The sequence below is a fragment of the Pristiophorus japonicus genome, chromosome 2 (assembly GCF_044704955.1).
Source record: "Pristiophorus japonicus isolate sPriJap1 chromosome 2, sPriJap1.hap1, whole genome shotgun sequence".
NCBI lineage: Eukaryota > Metazoa > Chordata > Chondrichthyes > Pristiophoridae > Pristiophorus > Pristiophorus japonicus.
Genome location: NC_091978.1, coordinates 360,138,336 through 360,161,941, shown reverse-complemented (window position 1 = coordinate 360,161,941; position 23,606 = coordinate 360,138,336). Strand labels below are relative to the sequence as shown.

Here is a 23,606-nt window from a genome sequence, read left to right as displayed (position 1 = left end):
GTCATTGTTCGTATTTATGTTCATATGCTGTTTATTTTGCAGCTCAGGTAAGTGCTCTAAATACGCAGGAGGTTGTCCGTGTGGCCTGCGGGAAGCTCCATACCTTGGCTCTTTGTGAAAATGGATCTGTCTTTGGCTGGGGAGCTGGAACTTATGGACAACTGGGCAATGGGGACTGCCAGAGAATCGTTTCACGTCCAAGGTATGAAAAAATGAGTTGACGACCTGAGAAGCTTGTGCTTGCATGTAGTTAACTGAACACTAGATGGCGCCCTATTGGGAGTAAGCATATCATAGCAATTGCATTCCGAGATCTTCCTTGCATTACTTCTGTTATTCTTTGACAGAATAATCTTGTGGAGTGATTATTTGCAACAACGTTTTTGTGTACTTCTGCGCATGCACGTCTTGGATTCCGCACTCTTTTTTTGTGCGTGCGCGCTCGATCCGGTCACTAATGTGCAGTGTGATATACGAGGAAGCCAGAAGTGCAGCTGAATCACGAGTCGCGTGGAGCTCATCGCCACTGGAGCTGCTTCCAGGGCTTTGGGTTATCTCCAGGACTTTTGCCTAGAATATCGCTGTGATTATCTACATGAACATTTTTGCGGCCTTCTATTAGAGAAAAAAAATTTGAGATGGGAGGGAGACTGGGGAGAGAGAGAAAGAGTGGGGCAGAGAGAGAGAGAGAGAGACTGGACAGAGCGAGAGAGAGAGAGATGAGGGAGAGAGAGAGACTGGGGAGACAGAGAGAGGCTCGTGGGCGAGAGAGTGACAGGGAATTCAGAGAAGGCGGATCACGTTCTTCCAACGACACTCCCTTTACACCCGTACCGTATTCTCCCTCTCCTCCCCTACACCTGGTTGATTTCTCAAAACACAGTGCGTGTGTAACAAGTGACATCATTGGAGTGGACGAAATCTGGAAGTCACAACAATGTCATTATTCACTTCACCTGTAAACCTGTTAACAATCCGTGACCCACACACAATGCCCCATCTATGGTCGGGGAGGGGGGGGAGGTAAGGTCAGGAACTTGTTGGGGGGAGAAGGTTATGAATCCATGGGGCAAGAATTTGGGCAGGAAGAGGTCAGGAACTTTGAGGGGGGGGGGTGTTGGTGTCCGGCACTTGGGCGGGAGGAGAATCTCAGAAACTTGGGCTGGGGTGTGAGGGGAAGGTCAGGCACTTGGGGGGTGGGAGATGGTCTTAACCCATGAGAGTAAGCCCTGTCTGTTCCGAGTGAGCTCTCTTCTGTCTGGAGTCGGCAGTCAGAATGGCTCAAAATACACTTTGCAAAGTCACTGATTACATAGGCAGGGCAGTGCTAATTTTGCTTGCCAGAAAAACTGCTGGGTGTGTCTTATCCTCCAAGAAGACCAATCAGCAATCAGGTCATGTGATCAGTGCATTTTGCTGTTACAAATAAGCACACACATATTCTAGAGGGTCTGGAAATGAAATCAGCCAGTTATCAACACGCCAGAGGGAACGGCAGCATCGTGGTTACTGGACTCATAATCCAGAGGCCTGGACTAATAATCCAGAGACATGAATTCAAATCCCACCATGGCAGCTGGGGAATTTAGATTCAATTAAATAAATCTGGAATAAAAAAGCTAGTACCAGTAATGGTGACCATAAGACAAACGGATTGTCATAAAAACCCACCTGGTCCTTAAAATTTGCCGCCCTCGCCAGTTCTGGCCTCTGTGACTCCAGACCCACAGCAACGTGGTTGACTCTTAACTTCCCTCTGAAATGGCCGAGCAAGCTTCCCAGTTGTACCAAACCGCTACAACAAAGTCACAGTGGGAGTACCTTCACCACACGGACTGCAGCGGTTCAAGCACCAAGGCGGCTCACCACCACCTTCTCGAGGGCAATGAGGGATGGGCAATAAACGCTGACTCTGCCAGTGTCACCCACATTCCGTAAGTAAAACAAACATCAATGTGAGTCTTTATTCACTATCAACTGCTCACATTACCGGCGACAGGGTATAATTCCCATATCTTTCAGTGGCCAGTCATTCTTCCTCTTGGAAAAGCGTGTTAACATCGGATTGGGACAGGATATACGAATCATAGGTGCTCCTTGGGAAACAGACGTACTCGGGTTTGTTTTCTAGTCGCATGATCCTGGTCAGAAGTGGTGCTTGGAGAGAGCGCCGGTGAGCAAGTTAACATAAGAACTTAAAAAATAGGAGCAGGAGTAGGCCATTTGGCCCCTCGAGCCTGCTCCACCATTCAATAAGATCACGGCTGATCTGATCTTGGCCTCAGCTCCATTTCCCTGCCCGCTCCCCATAACTCTTGACTCCCTTATCGTTCAAAAATCTGTCTATCTCCACCTTAAATATATTCAATGACCCAGCCTGCACAGCTCTCTGAGGTCGAGAATTCCAAAGATTCATGACCTTCTGAGAGAAGAAATTCCTCCTCATCTCCATCTTAAATGGGCGACCCCTTATTCTGAAACTATGCCCCCTAGTTCTGGATTCCCCCCCCCGACTGGAAACATCCTCTCTGCATCTACCCTGTCAAGTCTCCTCATAATCTTATACCTTTCAATAAGATCACCTCCCATCTTCTAAACTCCAATGAGTATAGGCCCAATTTGCTCAACCATTCTTCATAAGACACCCACTTCATTTCAGGAATCAACCTCGTGAACCTTCTCTGAACTGCCTCCAATGTAAGTATGAATGAGAAAATCAGTGACTACGGACCCATGAGTCCCTGGCCAGTGCTCCCTGTCAGCCAGCATTACACCTGGGAAAGAAAGAAAGAACTTGCATTTATATAGCACCTTTCACAACCTCAGGACATGCCAAAGCACTTTACAGCCAATTAAGAGAGACAATATAAATGAAAGGGTACAATTCTAAAGAGGGTGCATGAACAGAGAGACCTAGGGGTATATGTGCAGGTGGCAGGGCAGGTTGAGAAAGCGATTGAAAAAGCATCTGGGATCCTGGGCTTTATAACTAGAGGCACAGAGTACAGAAACAAGGAGGTTGTGATGAACCTGTGTAAAACACTGGATTGGCACCAGCTGGAGTATTGTGTCCAATTCTGGGCACCGCACTTTAGGAAGGATGTGAAGGCCTTAGAGTGGGTACAGAAAATATTGACAAGAATGGTTCCAGGGATGAGGGGCCGTGGGTAGACTGGAGAAGCTGGGGTTGTTCTCCTTGGAGCAGAGAAGGTTGAGTGGAGATTTGATCGAGTTGTTCAAAATCATGAGGGGTCTGGACAGAGTAGAGAGAGAGAAACTGTTCCCATTGGCGGAAGGGTCGAGAACCAGAGGACACAGATTTAAGGTGATTGGCAGAAGATCCAAACATGACGCGAGGGAAAACGTTTTCACGCAGCGAGTGGTTAGGATCTGGAATGCGCTGTCTGCGAGGGTGGCGGAGGCAGACTCAATCGTGGCTTTCAAAAGGGAGTTGGATAAGTACCTGAAGGAAACAAATTTGCAGGGCTACGGGGAAAGGGCGGGAGAGTGGGGCTTGATGAAGTGCTCTTGCAGAGAGCCGGCATGCTCACGATGGCCGAATGGCCTCCTGCTGTGCTGTAACCATTCCATGATTCTATGACCTACCCATCTTTTGAAGTGCAGGTACAGAGAGACAGACAGGAAACATGGCAGAGGTGAGAGTGCTACTACTGAGCCACGGCTAATCCTGATCGGACATTTAGCTCTATCCTCTGAAGATTAAGGAAGCAAAGGACCTTTTGAATTATGTACGCTATGGTCTCAGTGTCTGAAAGCAACATGAGTACAGTAGACTATTTCTTGAACCGTACAGAACTGTGCAAGTTGGATGGATCGCTGCTGGCTCTTGGGACTGCACATGCCGTTGCGTGCCAAAGCTGATGTACTGGTGGGCACTGGTTGGCTATTTAATGTACCAATGGATCAACAAGAGGGTCTTCCTGACGGGTCTGGAAGCCATCCGTGGCATAGACATGGAGAGCTGTGGCTATTTTGCCTGCCACAGGAAGGATGATGCTGACTGAAGTCTGCTGCAGATTATCTCTCAGGAGCAGGTGTAGGTTGGGGCTAACTCTATCTCTCCATCACAGACAACGAGTGTTTTTTAAATCCAAACGTACAGAAAGTGTTGGTGCATGTGACTGTGATGTGCGCTGAAGTTTCGTTCCTGCTCTGTGTCCTGTGCGGAAGCTGCAGTAAGAACATAAGAAATAGGAGCAGGAGTAGGCCATTGGGCCCCTCGAGCCTGCTCCTCCATTCAATAAGAACATGGCTGATCTGATCTTGGCCTCAACTCCACTTTTCTGCCTGTTCCCCATAACCCTTGTCTCCCCTGCAGTGCTCACCGGGATCTGTACCTGTCCCAAAGACACAGTGGCCAGAATTTTCACAGGACAAAAACGGGTGGGTTGGAGGCGGGGGGGGGGGGGGGGGCGATGGGGGGAGATGGGGGGAGAGGGGAGTGGTGGCGGAGAAGTGAATGTTGTAAACATCTAAAATCAGACTCCAACCCGCCCACTTTCGCATTTTCATCTTTCACTCAGGTGGGATGGGGGGAGCAGAGGGAGGGGGCAGTCTGCCAACTCGCTGTCAGGAGGCGGGTTTGTATTTGACATATAATGATGTGGCCTGAAGCCTCTGCTTTAACCTGTCTTTCAGGTTTTCCTGGAGATTGCTGGAGGTCCCGGGGCTCAGGATTCCCAAGAGCTGCAACGAGACAACCTCAGCTTTAGGGAGCAATCCTTGTGGGCCGTGAGGAGCAGGAATGCTTCCTCCTGGCCCCCCCCCCCGCCCCCCCAAGCTCACCCACCAACAGCCCGTAACCCCTCGCCCCCCCCCCCCCCCCCGCCAGGGATCGGAGCCCTCACTCCCCACCTCCCGGCTTGGAACCCCCCCTCCCCCAACCACCTCCCCATTCCTGTGACCCCCTGGTCCGCGTTCCCCGACTGGAAGCCGAGCTCCCGGATTTCCCGCCGTCTCCCGGGTCCCGCCGTACCGTGCGGGTGGGAAACGTGAAAATTCAGCCCAATAACTTTGAGATCAGGCTGGATCCTTCCCCTTGTCCAGAACAGTCGAGCGAGAGGACACAGCCTGCGCTTGAAGGGGGAAAAATTCAAAACTAATCTGTGTAAACAATATTTCAGGGAGCAAGTGGTCAATCTATGGAACAGGCTCCCTCGGGAGATGGTGGAAGCAGTTCGTGGGGATTCATTTGGATGCAAATTCGATAGATTTCCGTCATTTCATTTATGGATACAGTGTGTGAGTAATTTGAGACATGATGTGTGGTGAGTGTAGTGTATTTGGGAGGAACAGGTAACTTTAGACCTATGGTTCCCAAAGCGCTCCACCACTGGAGTCTTTGTCACCTCATGTCTGGGTCTGTTGTACACTCATTGATAGAGATTGATGGCCATGATTAGTCAACAACACCATTATCGTTGAGTCATGGTCTTTTTTCGTCCAGCAATTCCCAATGGATGTGACAGGTGCCAATGGAAAATCAGGACCAATGGGCGTTGACCAAGAACAAGCCTTGACTTGGAATTATTAAACAGTCGGAATTGGAATAGCAACACATTACTGCTGGTTTTTCACAGGGTGGAAACCTTGTGAAGCACCGGAACCACCGAGGAGATGTTTGGTGCTGTGTCCCTCATGTCCCACTCCTTCAAACACCAACCGTCATAAATGGTAGCAGCGGGAATCACGCTCCGGCGTGCGATAGAAATGAAACGGAATCTGTCACCAACACTGGCCCCTGTAACGCTGTACTCAGTCGCACACCCTTCACATACTTTGACAGGAGAGTTGAAAAAATATTTTTCTTTCATTTGCAGGAGAGTGGAAGGATTTAGAGTTCCGATAGTGCAGATTACATGTGGCCGCTATCACTCACTGGCTCTTTCTAGAGGTAACACATTATCAGTTATAAATCAAAACTTTCAACATCATGCTGGTCGTTGGGATTTCTAATTAAAATGTTTGTCCAATCTCTTTAGATAGCGCCGTCTATTCCTGGGGACAGAATAGTTACGGGCAACTGGGACTTGGTGAAGGTATCTACACCCAGCTACGTCCCCAACGTGTGACCTCCCTGACTGGGATCCCAGTGGCTCAGATCGCTGCAGGGGGCAGACACAGCTTCGCCCTGTCTCTCTCGGGGGCGGTGTTCAGTTGGGGGAAGAACGATCACGGACAGCTGGGGCTCAAGGACACAGAGAGTAAGAGCACACCGGGGCGCGTTTCATTCGAGCGGTTAATCGGATGCCAGTAAAGGGATGATCAGGATCGATCGAAATGGAACGGGCTTCTTGTCCACTGGCGCTGCTGCTTTGAGCCTCGACATCCTTTGTGACTGTGACAAAGGCAAACTATCCCTCCTCGTCCTTCTTGACTTGTCTGCAGCCTTTGACACGGTTGACCACACCATCCGTCTCCACCTTTTGTCCAGTTGGGTGGGACTGCACTCACCTGGTTCCATTCTTAGCTATCAAATCGTAGCCAGAGAATCACCTGCAATGGCTTCTCTTCCTGCCCCTGCATCATTACCTCTAGTGTTCCCCAAGGATCTATCCTTGGCCCCCTCCAATTTCTCATCTACATGTTGCCCCTTAGCGACATCATCCAAAAACACAGCGTCAGTTACCACGTGTGCCACCCAGCTCTACCTCAGTACCACATCTCTCGACCTCTCCACGATCTCTAAATAGACTGCTTGTCCGACATCCAGTTCTGGATGAGCAGAAACTTCTCCAATCGCATTCTGGGAAGACCAAAGCCATTGTCTTCTGTCCCCGCCACAAACTGCGTTCCCTAGGCACTGACTCCATCTCTCTCCCAAACTTCTGTCTGAGGCTGAACCAGACTGCTCGCAATCTTGGTGTCATATTTGACATTGAAATGAGCTTTCGACCACATATCCACAGCATAACTAGGACCGCCTATATCCACCTCCGTATCATCGCCCGTCTCCGCCCCTTGACTCAGCTCATCACTCAGACAGCTTCCGGGGGCTTTCCTGGGGGCACCGGGTGGAGTCTGGCTTGTGTCTGCTGAGGATGTAGGTCAGGCGGAGCCGCATAGATGAGGATTGTTGGACCTTGGCGTCCTTCCATCTCATCTGTCTGGTCTTGTCCGACATCCCAGCACCAGGGCACTCAAAGAAGATGGCTTGCCCCAGAACTCCATCAACCAGAATATCTGCAGGGTTCCAGGGGCAGGATGATGTGTTGCGGATAGGCCTCGTGCTTGATTTTAGATCCCACCCCAAGATCTTGAGATTGAATCAGGACCTTCTGGCCGTCCATCTCCATCAGGAGTCAGAGGTTCCCAATCACTGTGGCGGCATTCACAGCTGCTCCTAGTTTTCCTGGCCCTACCATTGGTGCTAGGCCCCACCACGGGCCAGAACTGGCCGCAAGCCATTTAATCGGCCTGGTGCAGGGAGACCAAGGGATCCTGGGGCTGGATTACTGCAGTGGGCTGCTCCTGTCTAGTGCCTGGGCAGGGCGAGGACTCGGGGAAATCAGCCCTTATTTCTTTCCTTTATTGCTCCATTTATTCTCACCATTGTGAATTTGATGGACAGCCATTGCCACCAACGTTTGCTCACTATTGCACACTTCACAGCTTGAAGAATGAAATATTCACAATTTTAGACCAGTTTAAGTGACAATGTAGTTGTTTCAGCAGTGTGAAAGGAGCACTGTTGCTAACGAGTAATAACTAATTGGGTTTCGGCCCTCCCCACTATCCAAGTGATTGTAGGAAAATTATGAGCATTGTGATGGGTACCATTTAAAAAAAAAACATATAAAAAAACAAACGTTATCCCAAAAGGAACATAATAGCCCTTAAACCTTTCCTCCTTTCTTCCCTTCTTCTTGTGCTGGTTTGGTAGGGCGTACGTTACTGATGTTTGATTGAAGCAGTGTGCCATGATTTTCCCATCTACTGGATGGTAAAAGTGCCAAATGCCAAGCAGGAATCTCCTTTATTAAAGCTGGTTGTTGTCTCAATAGATAAAGTCAGTCCATGCCGTGTGAAGCAACTGAAGAAACTCAATGTCACATACATCTCTTGTGGGAATCAACATACTGCTGTACTAACAAAGGTATGTGTAATGTGTCTGCTTCATAGGTTCTTTGCTTAAGAATTCATAGCAACACATTGCTATTAAGAACCAGTTGTTTTATTGTCAAACGTTTAACAATTGCACAACATATTATCAGTTCATCCACCAGGCTCACAACCACCTGCCTCATTGTGGATCCCTGAACCCAACTGGCAGGGGTTTTATTGAGTCTTGTGGACATCACGTGACTGGCTAAGCCACTCCCAACTCACCAGCTCTCCAAACCTGTGAGCGCACTCACAGGTGCATACATTACAGAATGCTCTCAGCCAATACAATTATTGGGGCCTTCTCCAAGATAGCAAGATAGCTGGCAAGATAGATAAGAAGCTTGTCCGATGTGACGTGATTGAGTAAATTGGGCCTATACTCTCTGAAGTGTAGAAGAAAGAGAAGTGATCTCATTGAAAGATGTAAGATTCTGAGGGGGATTGGCAGGATAGATGCTAAGAGATAGTTTTCCCTGGCTGGAGAATTTAGAACAAGGGGCCATATTCTCAGGATAAAGGGTTGGCCTTTTAAGAAAGCGATGAGGAGGAATTTCTTCACTCAGAGGGTTGCAAATCTTTATAATTCTCTGCCCTAGAGGGCTGCGGAGGCTCAGTCGTTGAGTATATTCAAGACTGAGATAGATAGATTTTTGGACACTAGGGGAATCAAGAGACATGGGGATCGGGCAGGAAAGTGAAGTTGAGATAGAAGATCAGCCATGATCTTATTGAATGGCGGAGCAGGCTCGAGGGGCCGTATGGCCTACTCCTGCTCCTAGTTCTAAATGACCTTATGTTCTTATAGATATTTTAGAAGTGAAGTGTGATAAATTGACTGCCAGTTTATTTTAGGAGGTAAATACAAAAAAGAATATTGGTGTAGTTAACGCTAATTGATATGTCAGAAAAGTACTCCAGTAAAACCAAAGGGTTTCCCTCCACCTTTGACAGTCCAGTGGTGTTACCGGTTGTGTAGATGAGGAAAGTGTTACTCGGCAACAGGAAAGGTTGAATGGCCCCAGCAGAAACATTATATTTGAAGTGAGGGACATTCTAACACCGTCGCTGTTTCGGTGCCGTTTCATTTTGCGAGCGCAGTTAGCCAGAGGGCAACAGTCGGGGAGGCTGGTTGTCTCTTGGAGCCCTACAGCAGGATCCATTTCCCCGCCCGCCCCCCTCCCCCAAATTCCCCCACTCCCCTCCTGCATGACCACAGGGGGGCTCCGCAGTGCAGGTGGAAATGCTGGCATGAGGCGACCCGATAATATTTAAATGAGGCTGCCGGGGTCAGTGCCTGGATTAGCCGGAAGTCTCACTCCACCACACGGTGCACCATCGCCCCTGGAGACGGAAATCCCCGGCCTGTTCCTCTGGCCATTTGCTCGAAATATCTGCACTGATAACCCTCAACGCGCTAATACTGTCTATAGAATGGGCCGACTCCTGGGCCTCGATTAAGGTCCAAGGGGTACATTTTGCGCTGAGCATAAAGTTAAAGAACAATTCTATCACTAAACTCTCATTAGTTTCTCTTCAGCGTATTGGGATGTTTTTCTATGTTAAAGGCACTATATAAATGCAAATTATTGTTGTTGCCGATTTAATTATGCGTAGCAGAAAAGTTTTGTTGCTATAGTGACAGACATGGGATGGACCTAATTTCTAGTTGCTATAGTGACAGACATGGGATGTCCTAATGTCCATTTGCTATAGTGACAGACATGGGATGTCCTAATGTCCAGTTGCTATAGTGACACGCGTGGGATGTTTTTCAAGTCCAGTTGCTGTGGTGTTGAAGATATAACTCAATGAGCAATAGATCATTGAGTCCAGTCCCATATCCTGCGGAAGATGCGGTCCCATTGTAGGGAGTAACGTATCTCTATGGATGAGCACTGTTATGTTTAGTTATTGAGCCTGGTATACATTTTTTAAGGCTGAATTGAAATAGGAATGAACAAACTTGCATTTGTAATTGTTATGTCCTTGGATGCTCTGATGATGACTCCACGAGGCAATGTGTTGTACTTGCACTGTAGTGACCTTAGTCCTTTATTGATAACTCCAGAGTGAGGATCACACCTGGTGGCCTGCCTTTTATATTGGCCAGGCACACCTGTACAGGTAACCTACAAAGCATCCCACTGCTGTGCCCTCTGGTGGCACACCTTGTGATAGTACCAACAGTAGCCATGCAAGATACATGACAATAATGGTGCCTGTCATGTCCCAAACTTGAAGGAGAGAATTCCAGATTGCACTACCCCTTGTGTGAGGAAGTGCTTCATGACTTCACTCCTGAATGGCCAAGCTGTAATTATAACATTATGTCCCCTTGTTACAGGATGGAAATGTGTTCACATGCGGCGAAGGAAGCTCCGGACAACTGGGACTGAGCGCAACAACCGACGTGACCACCTTCCAAAAGGTGGAACATAACCAGGGAGAGGTTTCCCAGATAGCCTGCGGCAGGTGAGTAACATCGGAGCTTGAAGCACAGTCTGTCCATCCTTCTCCTCAAAGCTGTGTTTGATTCCAGCCCGCTCTGATGAGGTGAACACCACATTCATCAACATACTGCGCAACACAACATATTTAAAAAATAATCCTTTAAAAGATTTTGGTTGACCTGGATTTGTTACATTTTGTTTCCAGCTCTAGGATCTGGGTTCAAATGTGATGGAGCCGTTCTCCTGAGTATTGTCCACCATGAGATGGCTTTGGGCAGTTTAGCAAGTTTTTATGTCAAATAATGAAACGGAGGAGGAATTATTTACACAGAGATTGGTGAGAATGTGAAGACATGCTGCCACATTGAGTGGTTGAAGCGATAGCATTGATGCATTTAAGGGGAGGCTTCAGGCATACATGAGGGAGAAGGGAATAGAGTGATACAGAGGCAAGGTGGGAAGAGGTAACAGAGTGGGAGGAGACTCGTGTGGAGCATAGCCATGTTGGGCTGAATAATCTGTTTCTATGGTCTGTGGTGTTTAACCTATGTAATTAGAGGGCATTTTTATTGGTATGCGCCCGAGGCACAAACCACCTCTAATTGACACTACATTAGCAATCCTACTTAGAGACAATGTTCCCACTGGATTTCTTTTAGGCCGCGTGGCCCCTTTAACAGGCAGCGCGGCCCATTCAGCAACCCTCGCATGCGCGGTTTTAGCATTAAAAAGCACGGGAGCTTCAGACCTCTGCATAGCCGCGCAGCTTAAAGTGAGCATTACTTAGAGAGGTCGCAAGGGTGGCTATAATGAGAATTAGAAATGATTCATTTGAGCAACGGGCATGCTTTTTTGATTCTGCGGCTGGACGATATTGTGTTCCAGCAGAGGGAGCGGTCAGAAACATGACACAAGTGTAGTTGGTCTCCCAAATGCTCAATGTTATCACTGTGTGCTTGACAGAATTGGAGGGTGTCCCCTTCTTTAGCATTCCCTACCTCGCTGACCACAAGGGCATTGACTTTTTTCAAAGGTTAAACTGGCTCCTTTTTCGTTTGTTTAAGTACAGGCAGTTGTGGAAAGCTGAAAAGAAAGTTCTGTGCTTTTGTTACCCCAGACTCGACTATTCCAATGCTCTCTTGGCGGGACTCCCACCCTTCATAAACTTGAGCTCATCCAAAACTCAGCCTAACCCGCACCCAGACCCCAGTCACCTATCATCCCTGTGCTCGGTGACCTACATCAGGCAATGTAAAAACATAGAAACGTAGAAACATAGAAAATAGAAGCAGGAGTAGGCCATTCGGCCCTTCGAGTCTGCACCGCCATTCAATATGATCATGGCTGATCCTCTATCTCAACACTATATTCCCGTTTTACCCCATACCCCTTGATGCCTTTTGTGTCCAGAAATCTATCCATCTCCTTCTTGAATATATTCAGTGACTTGGTTTCCACAGCCTTCTGTGGTAGAGAATTCCACAGGTTCACCACCCTCAGTCCTAAATTTCCTATCCTGTATCCCCTCAACGCCTTGATATTTAAATTCTCATCCTCGTGTTCAAACCCCTATCTCTGTAACCTCCTCTAGCACTACAACATAGAAACATAGAAAATAGGTGCAGGAGTAGGCCATTCGGCCTACTACCATTCAATAAAATCATGGCTGATCATTCACCTCAGTACCCCATTCCTGCTTTCTCTCCATACCCCTTGATCCCTTTAGCCGTAAGAGCCATATCTAACGCCCTCTTGAATATATCCAATGAACTGGCATCAACAACTCTCTGCGGCAGGGAATTCCACAGGTTAACAACTCTGAGTGAAGAAGTTTCTCCTCATCTCAGTCCGAAATGGCTTACCCCTTATCCTTATACTGTGTCCCTGGTTCCGGACTTCCCCAACATCAGGAACATTCTTCCTGCATCTAACCTGTCCAGTCACGTCAGAATTTTATATTTTTCTATGAGATCCCCTCTCATCCTTCTAAACTCCAGTGAATACAGGCCCAGTCGATCCAGTCTCTCCTCATATGTCAGTCCTGCCATCCCGGGTATCAGTCTGGTGAACCTTCGTTGCACTCCTTCAACAGCAAGAATGTCCCTCCTCAGATTAGGAGATCAAAACTGAGCACAACATTCCAGGTGAGGCCTCACCAAGGCCCTGAACAACTGCAGTAAGACCTCCCTGCTCCTATACTCAAATCCCCTCGCTATGAAGGCCAACATACCATTTGCCTACTTCACCGCATGCTGTACTTGCATGCCAACGTTCAATGACTGATCTACCATGACACCCAGGTCTCGTTGCACCTCCCCTTTTCCTAATCTGCTGCCATTCAGATAATATTCTGCCTTCCTGTTTTTGCCACCAAAGTGGATAACCTCACATTGATCCACATTATACTGCATCTGCCATGCATTTGCCCACTCACTTAACCTGTCCAAGTCACCCTGCAGCCTCTTAGCTTCCTCCTCACAGCTCACACCACCACCCAGCTTAGTGTCATCTGCAAACTTGGAGATATTACACTCAATTCCTTCATCTAAATCATTAATGTATTTTGTAAATAGCTGGGGTCCCAGCACTGAGCCCTGCGGCACCCCACTAGTCACTGCCTGCCATTCTGAAAAGGACTCGTTTATCCCGACTATCTGCTTCCTGTCTGCCAACCAGTTCTCTATCCATGTCAGTACATTACCCCCATAACATGTGCTTTAATTTTGCACACCAATCTCTTGCGTGGGACCTTGTCAAAAGCCTTTTGAAAGTCCAAATACACCATATCCACTGGTTCTCCCTTGTCCACTCTACCAGTTACATCCTCAAAAAATTCTAGAAGATTTGTCAAGCATGAATTCCCTTTCATAAATCCATGCTGACTTGGACCGATCCTGTCACTGCTTTCCAAATGCACTGCTGTTTCATCTTTAATAATTGATTCCAACATTTTCCCCACTACTGATGTCAGGCTAACCGATCTATAATTACCCGTTTTCTCTCTTCCTGTTTTCTTAAAAAGTGGTGTTACATTAACTACCCTCCAGCCCATAGGAACTGATCCAGAATCGATAGACTGTTGGAAAATGATCACCAATACATCCACTATTTCTAGGGCCACTTCCTTAAGTACTCTGGGTTACAGACTATCAGGCCCCGGGGATTTATCGGCCTTCAATCCCATCAATTTCCCTCACACAATTTCCCGCCTAATAAGGATATCCTTCAGTTCCTCCTTCTCACTAGACCCTCGGTCCCCTAGTATTTCCGGAAGGTTATTTGTGTCTTCCTTCTAACTCTCCAAGAATTTGCATTCCTCCAACTGTGGGCCCTTGTGCATCCCCCACTCCCTTCATCCCGCCGACAGCCGAGCATACACATGTCTATGTTGTAAGCTCTGGAGTTCCCTCCCTGAACCTCTCTGCCTCTCCAGCTCTCTCCTCCTTTAAGACCCCTCTTAAAACCTGCCTCTTTGACCAAGTTTTCCCTCACCTGTCCTTCTCGCTCCTTCTTTGGCTCGGTGTCAGTTTTTGTCTCATTACGCGCCTTGGGGCGTTTTACTTTCTTGAAATTGCTGAAGAAATTCTGCCTGTTGACTTTCTCACCAGCAGACACAGATGCAAAAGGAGGGATCTCAATGGATTGGTTCATACCAGTAATCTTTCCCACCCCATTGGTCTCCCATTGCCTACTGATACCAATGCAAGAGAGTGCGTTGTTGCATCTGTTTATCAGCTGTTATGAATACAAAGAATGAAGGAGATTAATTGACGTAATGTAATGTATTTGCTTCATGGGTTCTTTGCTTAAGAATTCATAGCAACACATTGCTATTAAGAATTAGTTGGTTTATCTCCCTATCTCTGTCATCTCCGTCAGCCTCACAACCCCCCGAGATGTCTGTGCTCCTCAAATTTTGCCCTATTGAGCATCTCTGATTATAATTGTTCAACCATTGGTGGCTGTGCCCCAAACTCTGGAACTCCCTCTCTAAACCTCTCCGCCTCGCTACCTCCCTTACCTCCTTTAAGACGCTCCTTAAAATCTACCTCGTTGACCAAGCTTTTGGTCATCTGCCGTAATTTCTTCTTATGTGGCTCGATGTCAAATTTATTTGTTTTGTCTTAAAACACTCCTTTGAAGCATCTTGAGGCATTTTACTTCATTAAAGGCACTATGTAAATACAAGTTGTTGTTGTATTGACAAAGGTTTAACAATCACACTACACATTACCAATCCATCCACTAGGCTCACAACTGCACACCTCGTGGATGACCTAGACCCAACTGACTGGGGTTTTATTGAGTCTTGTGAACATCACGTGACTGGCTAAGCCACTCACAATGCAACAGATCTACAAACTTGTGAGCATACTCACAGGTACATATATTACAGGTAACACCATCAATCACAGCTTCATGTTTTACATATTACCTTAAAATACAAGTCATTGAGATGTAAATCATTGTGACGTTTAGTCATTCTCAAAATACAGTAATCAATTGGTCGGATGTTACAGTGCATGTGACAATCTGACTAATATCTAAATCTGCCGTCCACATGCAAGTTACGAAGCAGCGACGATGACTGTGTGACACAAGCAACCTGATTTTATTTGCCGACTTTCATTGTTTAGTTATCACACCATCGCCTACATCCCATCCTCTGATCTCGTCGTTTCGTTTGGCTTTGCTACCCGAGGAGCTTTGGAGAATGATTCGACAAGGAGCCGAGTTCATCCAGGTAATGGCACTGCAGTAACTCAGTAATTCCAAACTTCGCATTTAGTGTCTTCTGCCGACCAAATGGGCAATGTGAGCTCATTTTCCCCGAATGGAATCATCACTAGTACAATCACCCTTTTTTTCCGGTTCCTTCTGAATACCATTCTGAAGGTAAAGTGATTTTAAATCTGCAGGATTTTTATAGCCGGAAATCCCAGAAGATGCTGATCCAATATTGCTATCACCTGATTTTCACCTGTTCCCTGGGATTTCCCGTTCCTTTCCTTCATTTTGTTTACATTTCTGTCATTATTCATCTTCGGCTGGTGGCCCCGTGGCATTGCTCACACAGATTCAGGATAAAGCAAATTTCCCAGAGTGCACGAGTGTTCCTGTCGGTATCGGTAGCTCAATGGTTATGTTACTGGACTAGTAATCTGGAGACATGAGTTCACAATCCCATCATGGCAGCTGGGAAATTTAAATTCAGTCGATTTTAAATAAATCTGGAATAAAAAGCTCGTGTCAGTAATGGTGACCATGAAACTACTGGGTTGTCGTAAAAACCCGTCTGGTTCACTAAAGTCCTTTAGGGAAGGAAATCTGCCGCCCTTACCTGCTCTGGCCTATATGTGACTCCAGTGGTTGACTTAGCTGCCCTCTGAAATGGCCTAGTAAGCCACTCTGTTCTATAAGGTGGCTCACCATCTTAATAAGAACATAAGAACATAAGAATTAGGAACAGGAGTAGGCCACCTAGCCCCTCGAGCCTGCTCCGCCATTCAATAGCCACTCTGTTCTATAAGGTGACTTACCACCTTCTCAAGGGAAATTGGGGATGGGCAATAAATACTGACCTTGCCAGCAATGCTCCCATTGAGTGAACGAATGAAACAAAGGTATGGGCATCGGCAGCTCCGGAGCCAATGTGGCGCCATCTAGTGGTAGAGCTGTGCAGCTGCAGGTGTGACAGTGTAATGGGTAGCTTTGTAATGGTGAAATACCGTCAAGGCGACCTTGAGGCCCGGCAGAATAGCGATGCTCAAATAAGGAGTGTGTGACATGCATAGCACAGTTATCATGCTGCAGGTGATAATTATTTTCTCTTAAATGTTCACGATAGCACAAATGTCTGCTTCCATCAGGGTTACTGGTATGATCAAGCTTCTTGACGCACTTCCTGGTTTACTTTGCTACACTGAGATACTGTCAAATACTATTCTTGTTTGTTACAGAGTCACAAAATGCCAAAGTTCACAAGATTTTTGCAGGAGCAAACATCAATTTCATTCAGACTCGGGTAAGCTCGCTTGCTGTCTGCATGGTGAGACATCAATACAAAATTACCTTGTATTTTAGTCCTCGAGCATGGAACGTGTCTGAGTTGACTTACTTTACATTGGCTGTAAAGCGCATTGAGACGTTCAGTGGTCATGAAAGGCGCTATATAAATGCAAGTCTTTCTTTTCATGCCGGCAATGTGGCTCCACGACAGGCAAGAGCCATTGTACCTTTAGCTTGCGTGAGTGGCCATTCTCCATGTGTGATCCGAGGCTGTAATTGGAAGCATGCTATTCAACCACGGAGGGCATCACAGCCCCCAGCCTGACCCTGTTGTCAGCCAGCGTCAGCACATGGCCACCTGGCAGCTGGAGCCACTGGATAGTGATCAGGAGCGGGAACCTTGGTGGATTTTTTCCCCTTTCCTAGTCCACACAACCAAGGCCAGAGGTAGCACTGATTGAGGTTAACTATTCATCAACCTGGGATTGATCCTGGGATCTTCCGGGATTGTTTGCTTCAACAGCAGCCCAGCTGGTATATTTACCCATTTATTCACCGGGAGGGCTAGTTGTGAGGAATCTGGGGAAGGGAGACAGGGGCAGGGAAGAGGCATCATGCTACTTCCCATACTCCATGTACGTGCTCTTTACAAAAGTCAATTCCAATAGCCAAGCCTCACTTCCTATGAAGAAAATCTTGACTTATGCATGAAATATTGGGGTTAGTGTGCCACAAAGCCAACAGTGGACCTGCCAATGGAGTATGCACCATAAATAATATAGAATCTCTCTCTGTACACTTGACCTCACTGAATCGGCAGAAAAACACCATGCCAACAAATCGTATAGTTCAGGCTAAGCTACTAGTGGGATTTATTGTAAGAAGTAGAATTATAGATTCTTTCCCATTGAATAGCAAAAAGCTGCATGACTCCATTGACCAGTGCGTTTGGACTGCTGAACTCCCTAAATTCCAGGGGAAATTGCTGGTGATCGTGTGGGTCATGGGACACATAGGGGCAAAAATCACAGTCTCTATGGGCACATACAATGTGCAAACACGCCCTTAGAGGTCCCACAAGTGCCGGTTCTCAGCGGGCGCCGGAATCTGACACTTGCAAACTGTCAATATCTCTTATGACAGTTCCAACGCATCCCCGGGAACAGGGCCTTTTTCGGGTGGAGATTTGTGCTATTTGTCAAACTCTTGTCCAGCGAATGTCCTTCAAACTCTTATGCCTGATAAAAGCAGGCGTAAGGCTTTCTTTTACCAATGTAAGAGTTTTAAAAGATAGAAAAATAAAATTTTATCAATCATTTCTATATTAAAAAACTGTCCTTGAAGGTAAGTTTATTTTTACCCTTATTAAAACATTAAAACATAATAAAATATTGTTTTTTGTCTAAAACATTTAATTAAATTCAATTCCAATAAATTTTAAATATGTGAAGTGTTTTTTAAAATTTATTTGAAATGTTTATGTTGTTTTAGGGGGTATCCTCGTTCATAGAAATGGCGATCTCCGTACAAACGGAACTCACCATTCTTGTGAATTTTCATTGGTTGCTCCGGCCCACATGATCCCAGGCTGCACATACGCTCCTGGAATATGTGGGCCCCGACGCTGGACTGTGCAAGGGGGCCTCCGAGCACAAGTCTACGTTCCTCCGGCACCCCCATGTATTTTCGTTAAAAAGATTTTGGTCGGAGGCATCCGCCCGCGGGAAGCCTACAACCGCAATTTTTGGCCCAATGTTATTGCCTGCATGACCAGAAAAGGCCTCCAATCCATGAATGTGCAGTTGGTCAATGATCAAGAACATGCAGGGCAATGCCCACTTCTCAGGCAGCAATGCTAATGCCTGAATTTAAAGGCTGCACTTGGCTTATTTGAGGGTGACAGTAGAGAGGAAGGAGATCACCTCAGAGACCAAGGCTATCTTTTCCAGCCCAGCCTAATGACACCCTTATTGAAGCCACAGACAGAAGCAGAGCACAGATACAAAGCTTAGGCTGCCACCAGGATTATTACAGAACACACATAATTGGCATTTTGAAACTGTGCTTCGAATGCCTTGACAGATCAGGATGCCTTTTGGGGAAGTCCCGATACGTGTCTCCAAGATCGGCGCGGTGTGTTGCACAACTTTCCTATACATAGAATCCTAACCATCAAAAAACAGGAGGAAACTACCACACAACCAAGGCCAAAGCAGGACGCATACACTTAGCCACTCACCTTCTGATAGCCGCTGCAGCCCTTTATTTGGCCGTAGCCGAGCCGGAATTCCCAACCCCCACTCCTGCACATCCGTACTCCAGCAGGGCACATGTTCAAGCTGCAACTTACAACTAAAATCCACTGCATACTCTAATCTTAGAGCTTCACACGGAAGATCGTTCCCACCCAACCTAGCGGTATGATGCTTATCCATGGGCTCACACACGTGCTGGGAGGGCAGGTGAACACTTGGAGGTCACCGTGGGGGCTCCCGATGGTGGTCAGATTCTGTGCCGGAATAGCCAATTCCAGAAGTTTTTGGCAAGAGCAGCCATGCTCCAGGTGCCCAGCCCAATGCAGACCGTTCCCACAACTGGGATGCCCAACATGGAATACAACAACAACAACTTGTATTTATATAGCGCGTTTAACGTAGTAAAACGTCCCAAGGCGCTTCACAGCGATTATAATCAGGGATAGTCAAGGTGGGAGAACTTGACCCACCCATTTGACTGATCCTAGAACTCACTGTTGCCGATTAATTTGTGGATACTCTCTACGCTGGCCTCAAATTCCTCTCCCCGTTACTTTGAGTATTATTTGTGGTGGGTATTAATTGGGGACCCTCTTGTGTTTATATATATGGGAGCGGGCTCGGGAAGGGCAAGGAAGCCTATGTTGAGGTTGCACAGTGTGTAATGTGTGTCTCTGTAAATAAAAGGCTGTAAGTGACTGAAGACTGGGCTCGAGTATTCTATCCTTCATCACCTGGCTAACCGACTGTTAAATGAAGCATATATTTAATAGCATCTAGCATTTCTAACCTTAGATGTACAATAGTTCCCTCTGCATCTATAATATCGGGCTAAAATACCAGTTGATAGCATATTAAAGTATATTTTCTTACATTCACGTATCATCTCACTTGTGGTTCAAAAGGAATACTGAACATTACGCCACTGGAGACCGAATTCATCACATCTGTCAGCAGCATCTCTTGTGCTGTGGGCCTCCCTCCTGCGTATATTCTACAGTCAGTGCATTGCTGTCACGTGTATTACTTTTAAGAACATAAGAATTATGAGGAGGAGTAGGCCATTCGGCCCCTCGAGCCTGCTCTGCCATTCAGTAAGATCATGGCTGATCTTCTATTTCAACTCCACTTTCCTGCACGATCCCCAGGTCGCTTGATTCCCTTAATATCCAAAAATCTATCGATCTCTGTCTTGAGTATACTCAACGATTAAGTCTCCACAGCCCTCTGGAGTAGAGAATTCCAAAGATTCACCACCCTCTGAGTGAAGAAATTTCTCCTCATCTCAGTCCTAAATGACTGACCTCTTATTCTGAGACAGTGACCCCCGGTTCTAGATTCCCCAGCCAGGAAACATCCTCCCTGCATCTACCCTGTCAAGCCCTGTAAGAATTTTGTATGTTTCAATGAGATCACCTCTCATTCTTCTAAACTCTAGAGAATATAGGCCTAGTCTACTTAATCTCTCCTCATAGGACAAGCCCCCCATCCCAGGAATCAGTCTGGTGAACCTTCATTGCACTCCCTCTGTGGCAAGTATATCCTTCCTTAGGTAAGGAGACCAAAACTGTACACAATACTTCAGGTGTGGTCTCACCAGGGTCCTATGTGATTACAGTAAAATATCTTTACTCTTATACTCAAATCACACGAGCTACCGATTGAATTAAACTGTTTTACAAATCTGCCGCTTCACTCTCTAATTACCTGGCTTGCTTTTGCAGCTTCCATTGCCTGCAGCTGACTTCCGCCTCAGAGACAGTGCACAGCAGATCCTCACCATGGATGAAACCCTTGTCGATAAATGGATCAACACAGCTGTTTACAGCACAGAAAGAAAGGATGCAGAAGAGTCAGCATTCTTTATATCTTTCATTTCTGTTCTAAGCATTTTTATAAGTGAAGTACTCACACCCATAGCAGCTGAAAATATTAGCGATGTTCCGTGAATTCACAGCAGTGGGTCACTCTAGTGGCACAGCTCGTTGGAGAACAAGCTGTCTGTGTCATGGAGAAGTAATATCATAGAATCACGTGGCACAGAATGAGGCCATTCGGACCATCATGCCTGTGCCAGCTCTTTGAAAGATCTATCCAATCTGTCCCACTCCCCCGCACTTAGCCCTTAACCCTGCAAATTTTTCCTTTTCAAATATATATCCAGTTCCCTTTTGAAAGTCATTGTTGAATCTGCTTCCACCAACCTTTCAGGCAGTGCATTCGAGATCATTAAAACTGGGTATGTATGCACCTCTCTGTCTGTGATTTCCCATGTGGTGAGTTCACTATCTCGGTGGTACCACCAATGGAGCTACTTTGTGCCACGCAATAGTCAGTTGCCAAGCAGTGGTGGCATCTAGATGTGTCTCAGTTGGGTGATGTGGGAAGAGAAAGAAGGGACACAATGCTTGTATTGTATTTGCTTTATGGGTTTTTTGATTAAGAATTCATAGCAACACATTTAGAACTAGTTGGTTTATTAGCAAAGGTTTAACAATCACACGACACATTACCAGTTCATCCACCAGGTTCAAAACCACCTGCCTCATCGTGGATCCCCCGAACCCAACTGGCTGGGGTTTTGTTGAGCCTTGTGAACATCACAAATGGAGATCAATAAATATTTTAGAGAAGGAAAGCACTTAGTGGGAATAGTGATTGATTAAATGTCTCCTTCACTGAACTGTTTTAAATAGAAGACATTGAATGATCTGCACATGCTCACCTTTCATGTTAGAATTATTTGGTTTCCTTATTTTAGAGAAATTAGATCGAAGACATCACAGTCTTAAATGAGCAATACCCTTACTGAATGTTAACACCTTTTGTCTTTCATGTGAAAGGGAAATTGCTTTAATATTTTCCTCCTCGTCCTGCCTCACTGGGAGTTTTCTGAGGAAAAGGTGAGTGGGACAGAAGCTATAAATCGATGTGATGTGCAACAGATTTATTATAGTCTGACTTTGAAGTATGAGAAGAGAGGAAGAACTTGCATTTATATACCATCTTTCTCAAACTCAGGACGTCCCAAAGCGCTTTACAGCCCAAAGAAGTACTTCTGAAGTGTAGTCGCTGTTGTAATGTAGGAAATGCAGCAGCCAATTTGTGCACAGCAGGCTCCCAAAAAGAGCAATGTGATAATCACCAGATTATCTGTTGTAGCGATTATGGTTGAGGGATAAATATTGGCCTGGACACCGGGGATAGCTCCCCTGCTCCTCTTCGAAAAAGTGCTGTGGGATCTTTTACGTCCAACTGAGAGTCTCTATTGAACATCTCATCCAAATTACGGCAACTCCCTCAGTATTGCCCTGGAGTGTCAGTCTAGATTTTTGTGCCCCAGACTCTAGAGTTGGACTTGAACTCACGACCTTCTGACTCAGATGAGAGCGCTACCCACTGAGTGAGCCACTGGTTTCCACCAGGCTACTGAAATGTGTTGTGAAGGTTAAATTCTTAGCATGTTGGTGGTAAAGCTAAACTGATTCATCATCTTGCAGTTACTATTAATTTTTTAACTTGATATTGATAAAAAAAATGTTAGCTAATAGCCTACTGAAAAAAATACAGCTGATGACAAGAATGGTGCATTGGGTAAATACCAGATTGATTCTTAAAGTTAAAGGGAAACTATCAGCCGGTGATTCATATTACGAGTGGTCGAAGGAAGACGGAAAATGTTTTGGACTTGGATCAGAGACATGCTTAAATTAGGCAAATGGTATGTTGGCCTTCATAGCTAGGGGATTTGAGTATAGGAGCAGGGAGGTCTTACTGCAGTTGTACAGGGCCTTAGTGAGGCCTCACCTGTAATATTGTGTTCAGTTTTGATCTCCTAATCTGATGAAGGACGTTCTTGCTGTTGAGGGAGTGCAGCGAAGGTTCACCAGACTGATTCCCGGGATGGCAGGACTGACATATGAGGAGAGACTGGATCAACTGGGCCTGTATTCACTGGAGTTTAGAAGGATGAGAGGGGATCTCATAGAAACATATAAAATTCTGACGGGACTGGACAGATTAAATGCAGGAAGAATATTCCCAATGTTGGGGAACCAGGGGACATAGTCTTAGGATAAGGGGTAAGCCATTTAGGACTGAGATGAGGAGAAACTTCTTCACTCAGAGAGTTGTTAACTATGAAATTCCCTACCGCAGAGAGTTGTTGATGCCAGTTCATTGGATATATTCAAGAGGGAGTTAGATATGGCCCTTGCGGCTAAAGGGATCAAGGGGTATGGAGAGAAAGCAGGAACGGGGTACTGAAGGAATGATCAGCCATGATCTTATTGAATGGTGGTGCAGGCTCGAAGGGCCGAATGGCCTATTCCCGCACCTATTTTCCATGTTTCTATGAAGGACTTGGAAATAAAAAGAAAAACAAAGACTTGCATTTATATAGCACCTTTCATGACCGCTGCACGTCCCAAAGCGATTTCCAGCTAATGAAGTACATTTTGAATGTAGTCACTGTGGTAATGTAGGAAACGCAGCATCCAATTTGCACACAGCAAGCTCCCACAAACAGCAATGTGATAATGACCAGAAAATCTGTTTTTGTGATGTTGATTGAGGGATAAATATTGGCCAGGACACTGGGGAGCACTTCCGGCTCTTCGTCGAAATCACACAATGGGATCTTTTACGCCCACCTGAGTGAGCAGACATCTCATTTAACGTCTCATCTGAAATACGGCACCTCCAACAGTACTGCACTGGAGTGTCAGCCAAGATTTTTGTGTTCAAGTCTTTGGAGTGGGACTAT

At 46.3% G+C, this 23,606-nt stretch overlaps 1 protein-coding gene across 2 annotated transcripts in view; it reads left to right on the top strand.

Annotated features, from left to right (window-relative positions):
- LOC139250140 (probable E3 ubiquitin-protein ligase HERC6) overlaps positions 1–23,606 on the top strand; it is a 79,701-nt gene that overhangs the window by 4,222 nt on the left and 51,873 nt on the right. For both annotated transcript variants that reach the window (XM_070872688.1, XM_070872689.1), the window contains exons 2-10: positions 43–202; positions 5,841–5,914; positions 6,003–6,224; positions 8,025–8,116; positions 10,472–10,599; positions 15,215–15,321; positions 16,538–16,602; positions 20,566–20,693; positions 21,685–21,744. In XM_070872688.1, coding sequence (XP_070728789.1) covers positions 43–202; positions 5,841–5,914; positions 6,003–6,224; positions 8,025–8,116; positions 10,472–10,599; positions 15,215–15,321; positions 16,538–16,602; positions 20,566–20,693; positions 21,685–21,744 — 1,036 coding nt within the window. The remainder of the gene's footprint in view (positions 1–42; positions 203–5,840; positions 5,915–6,002; positions 6,225–8,024; positions 8,117–10,471; positions 10,600–15,214; positions 15,322–16,537; positions 16,603–20,565; positions 20,694–21,684; positions 21,745–23,606) is intronic.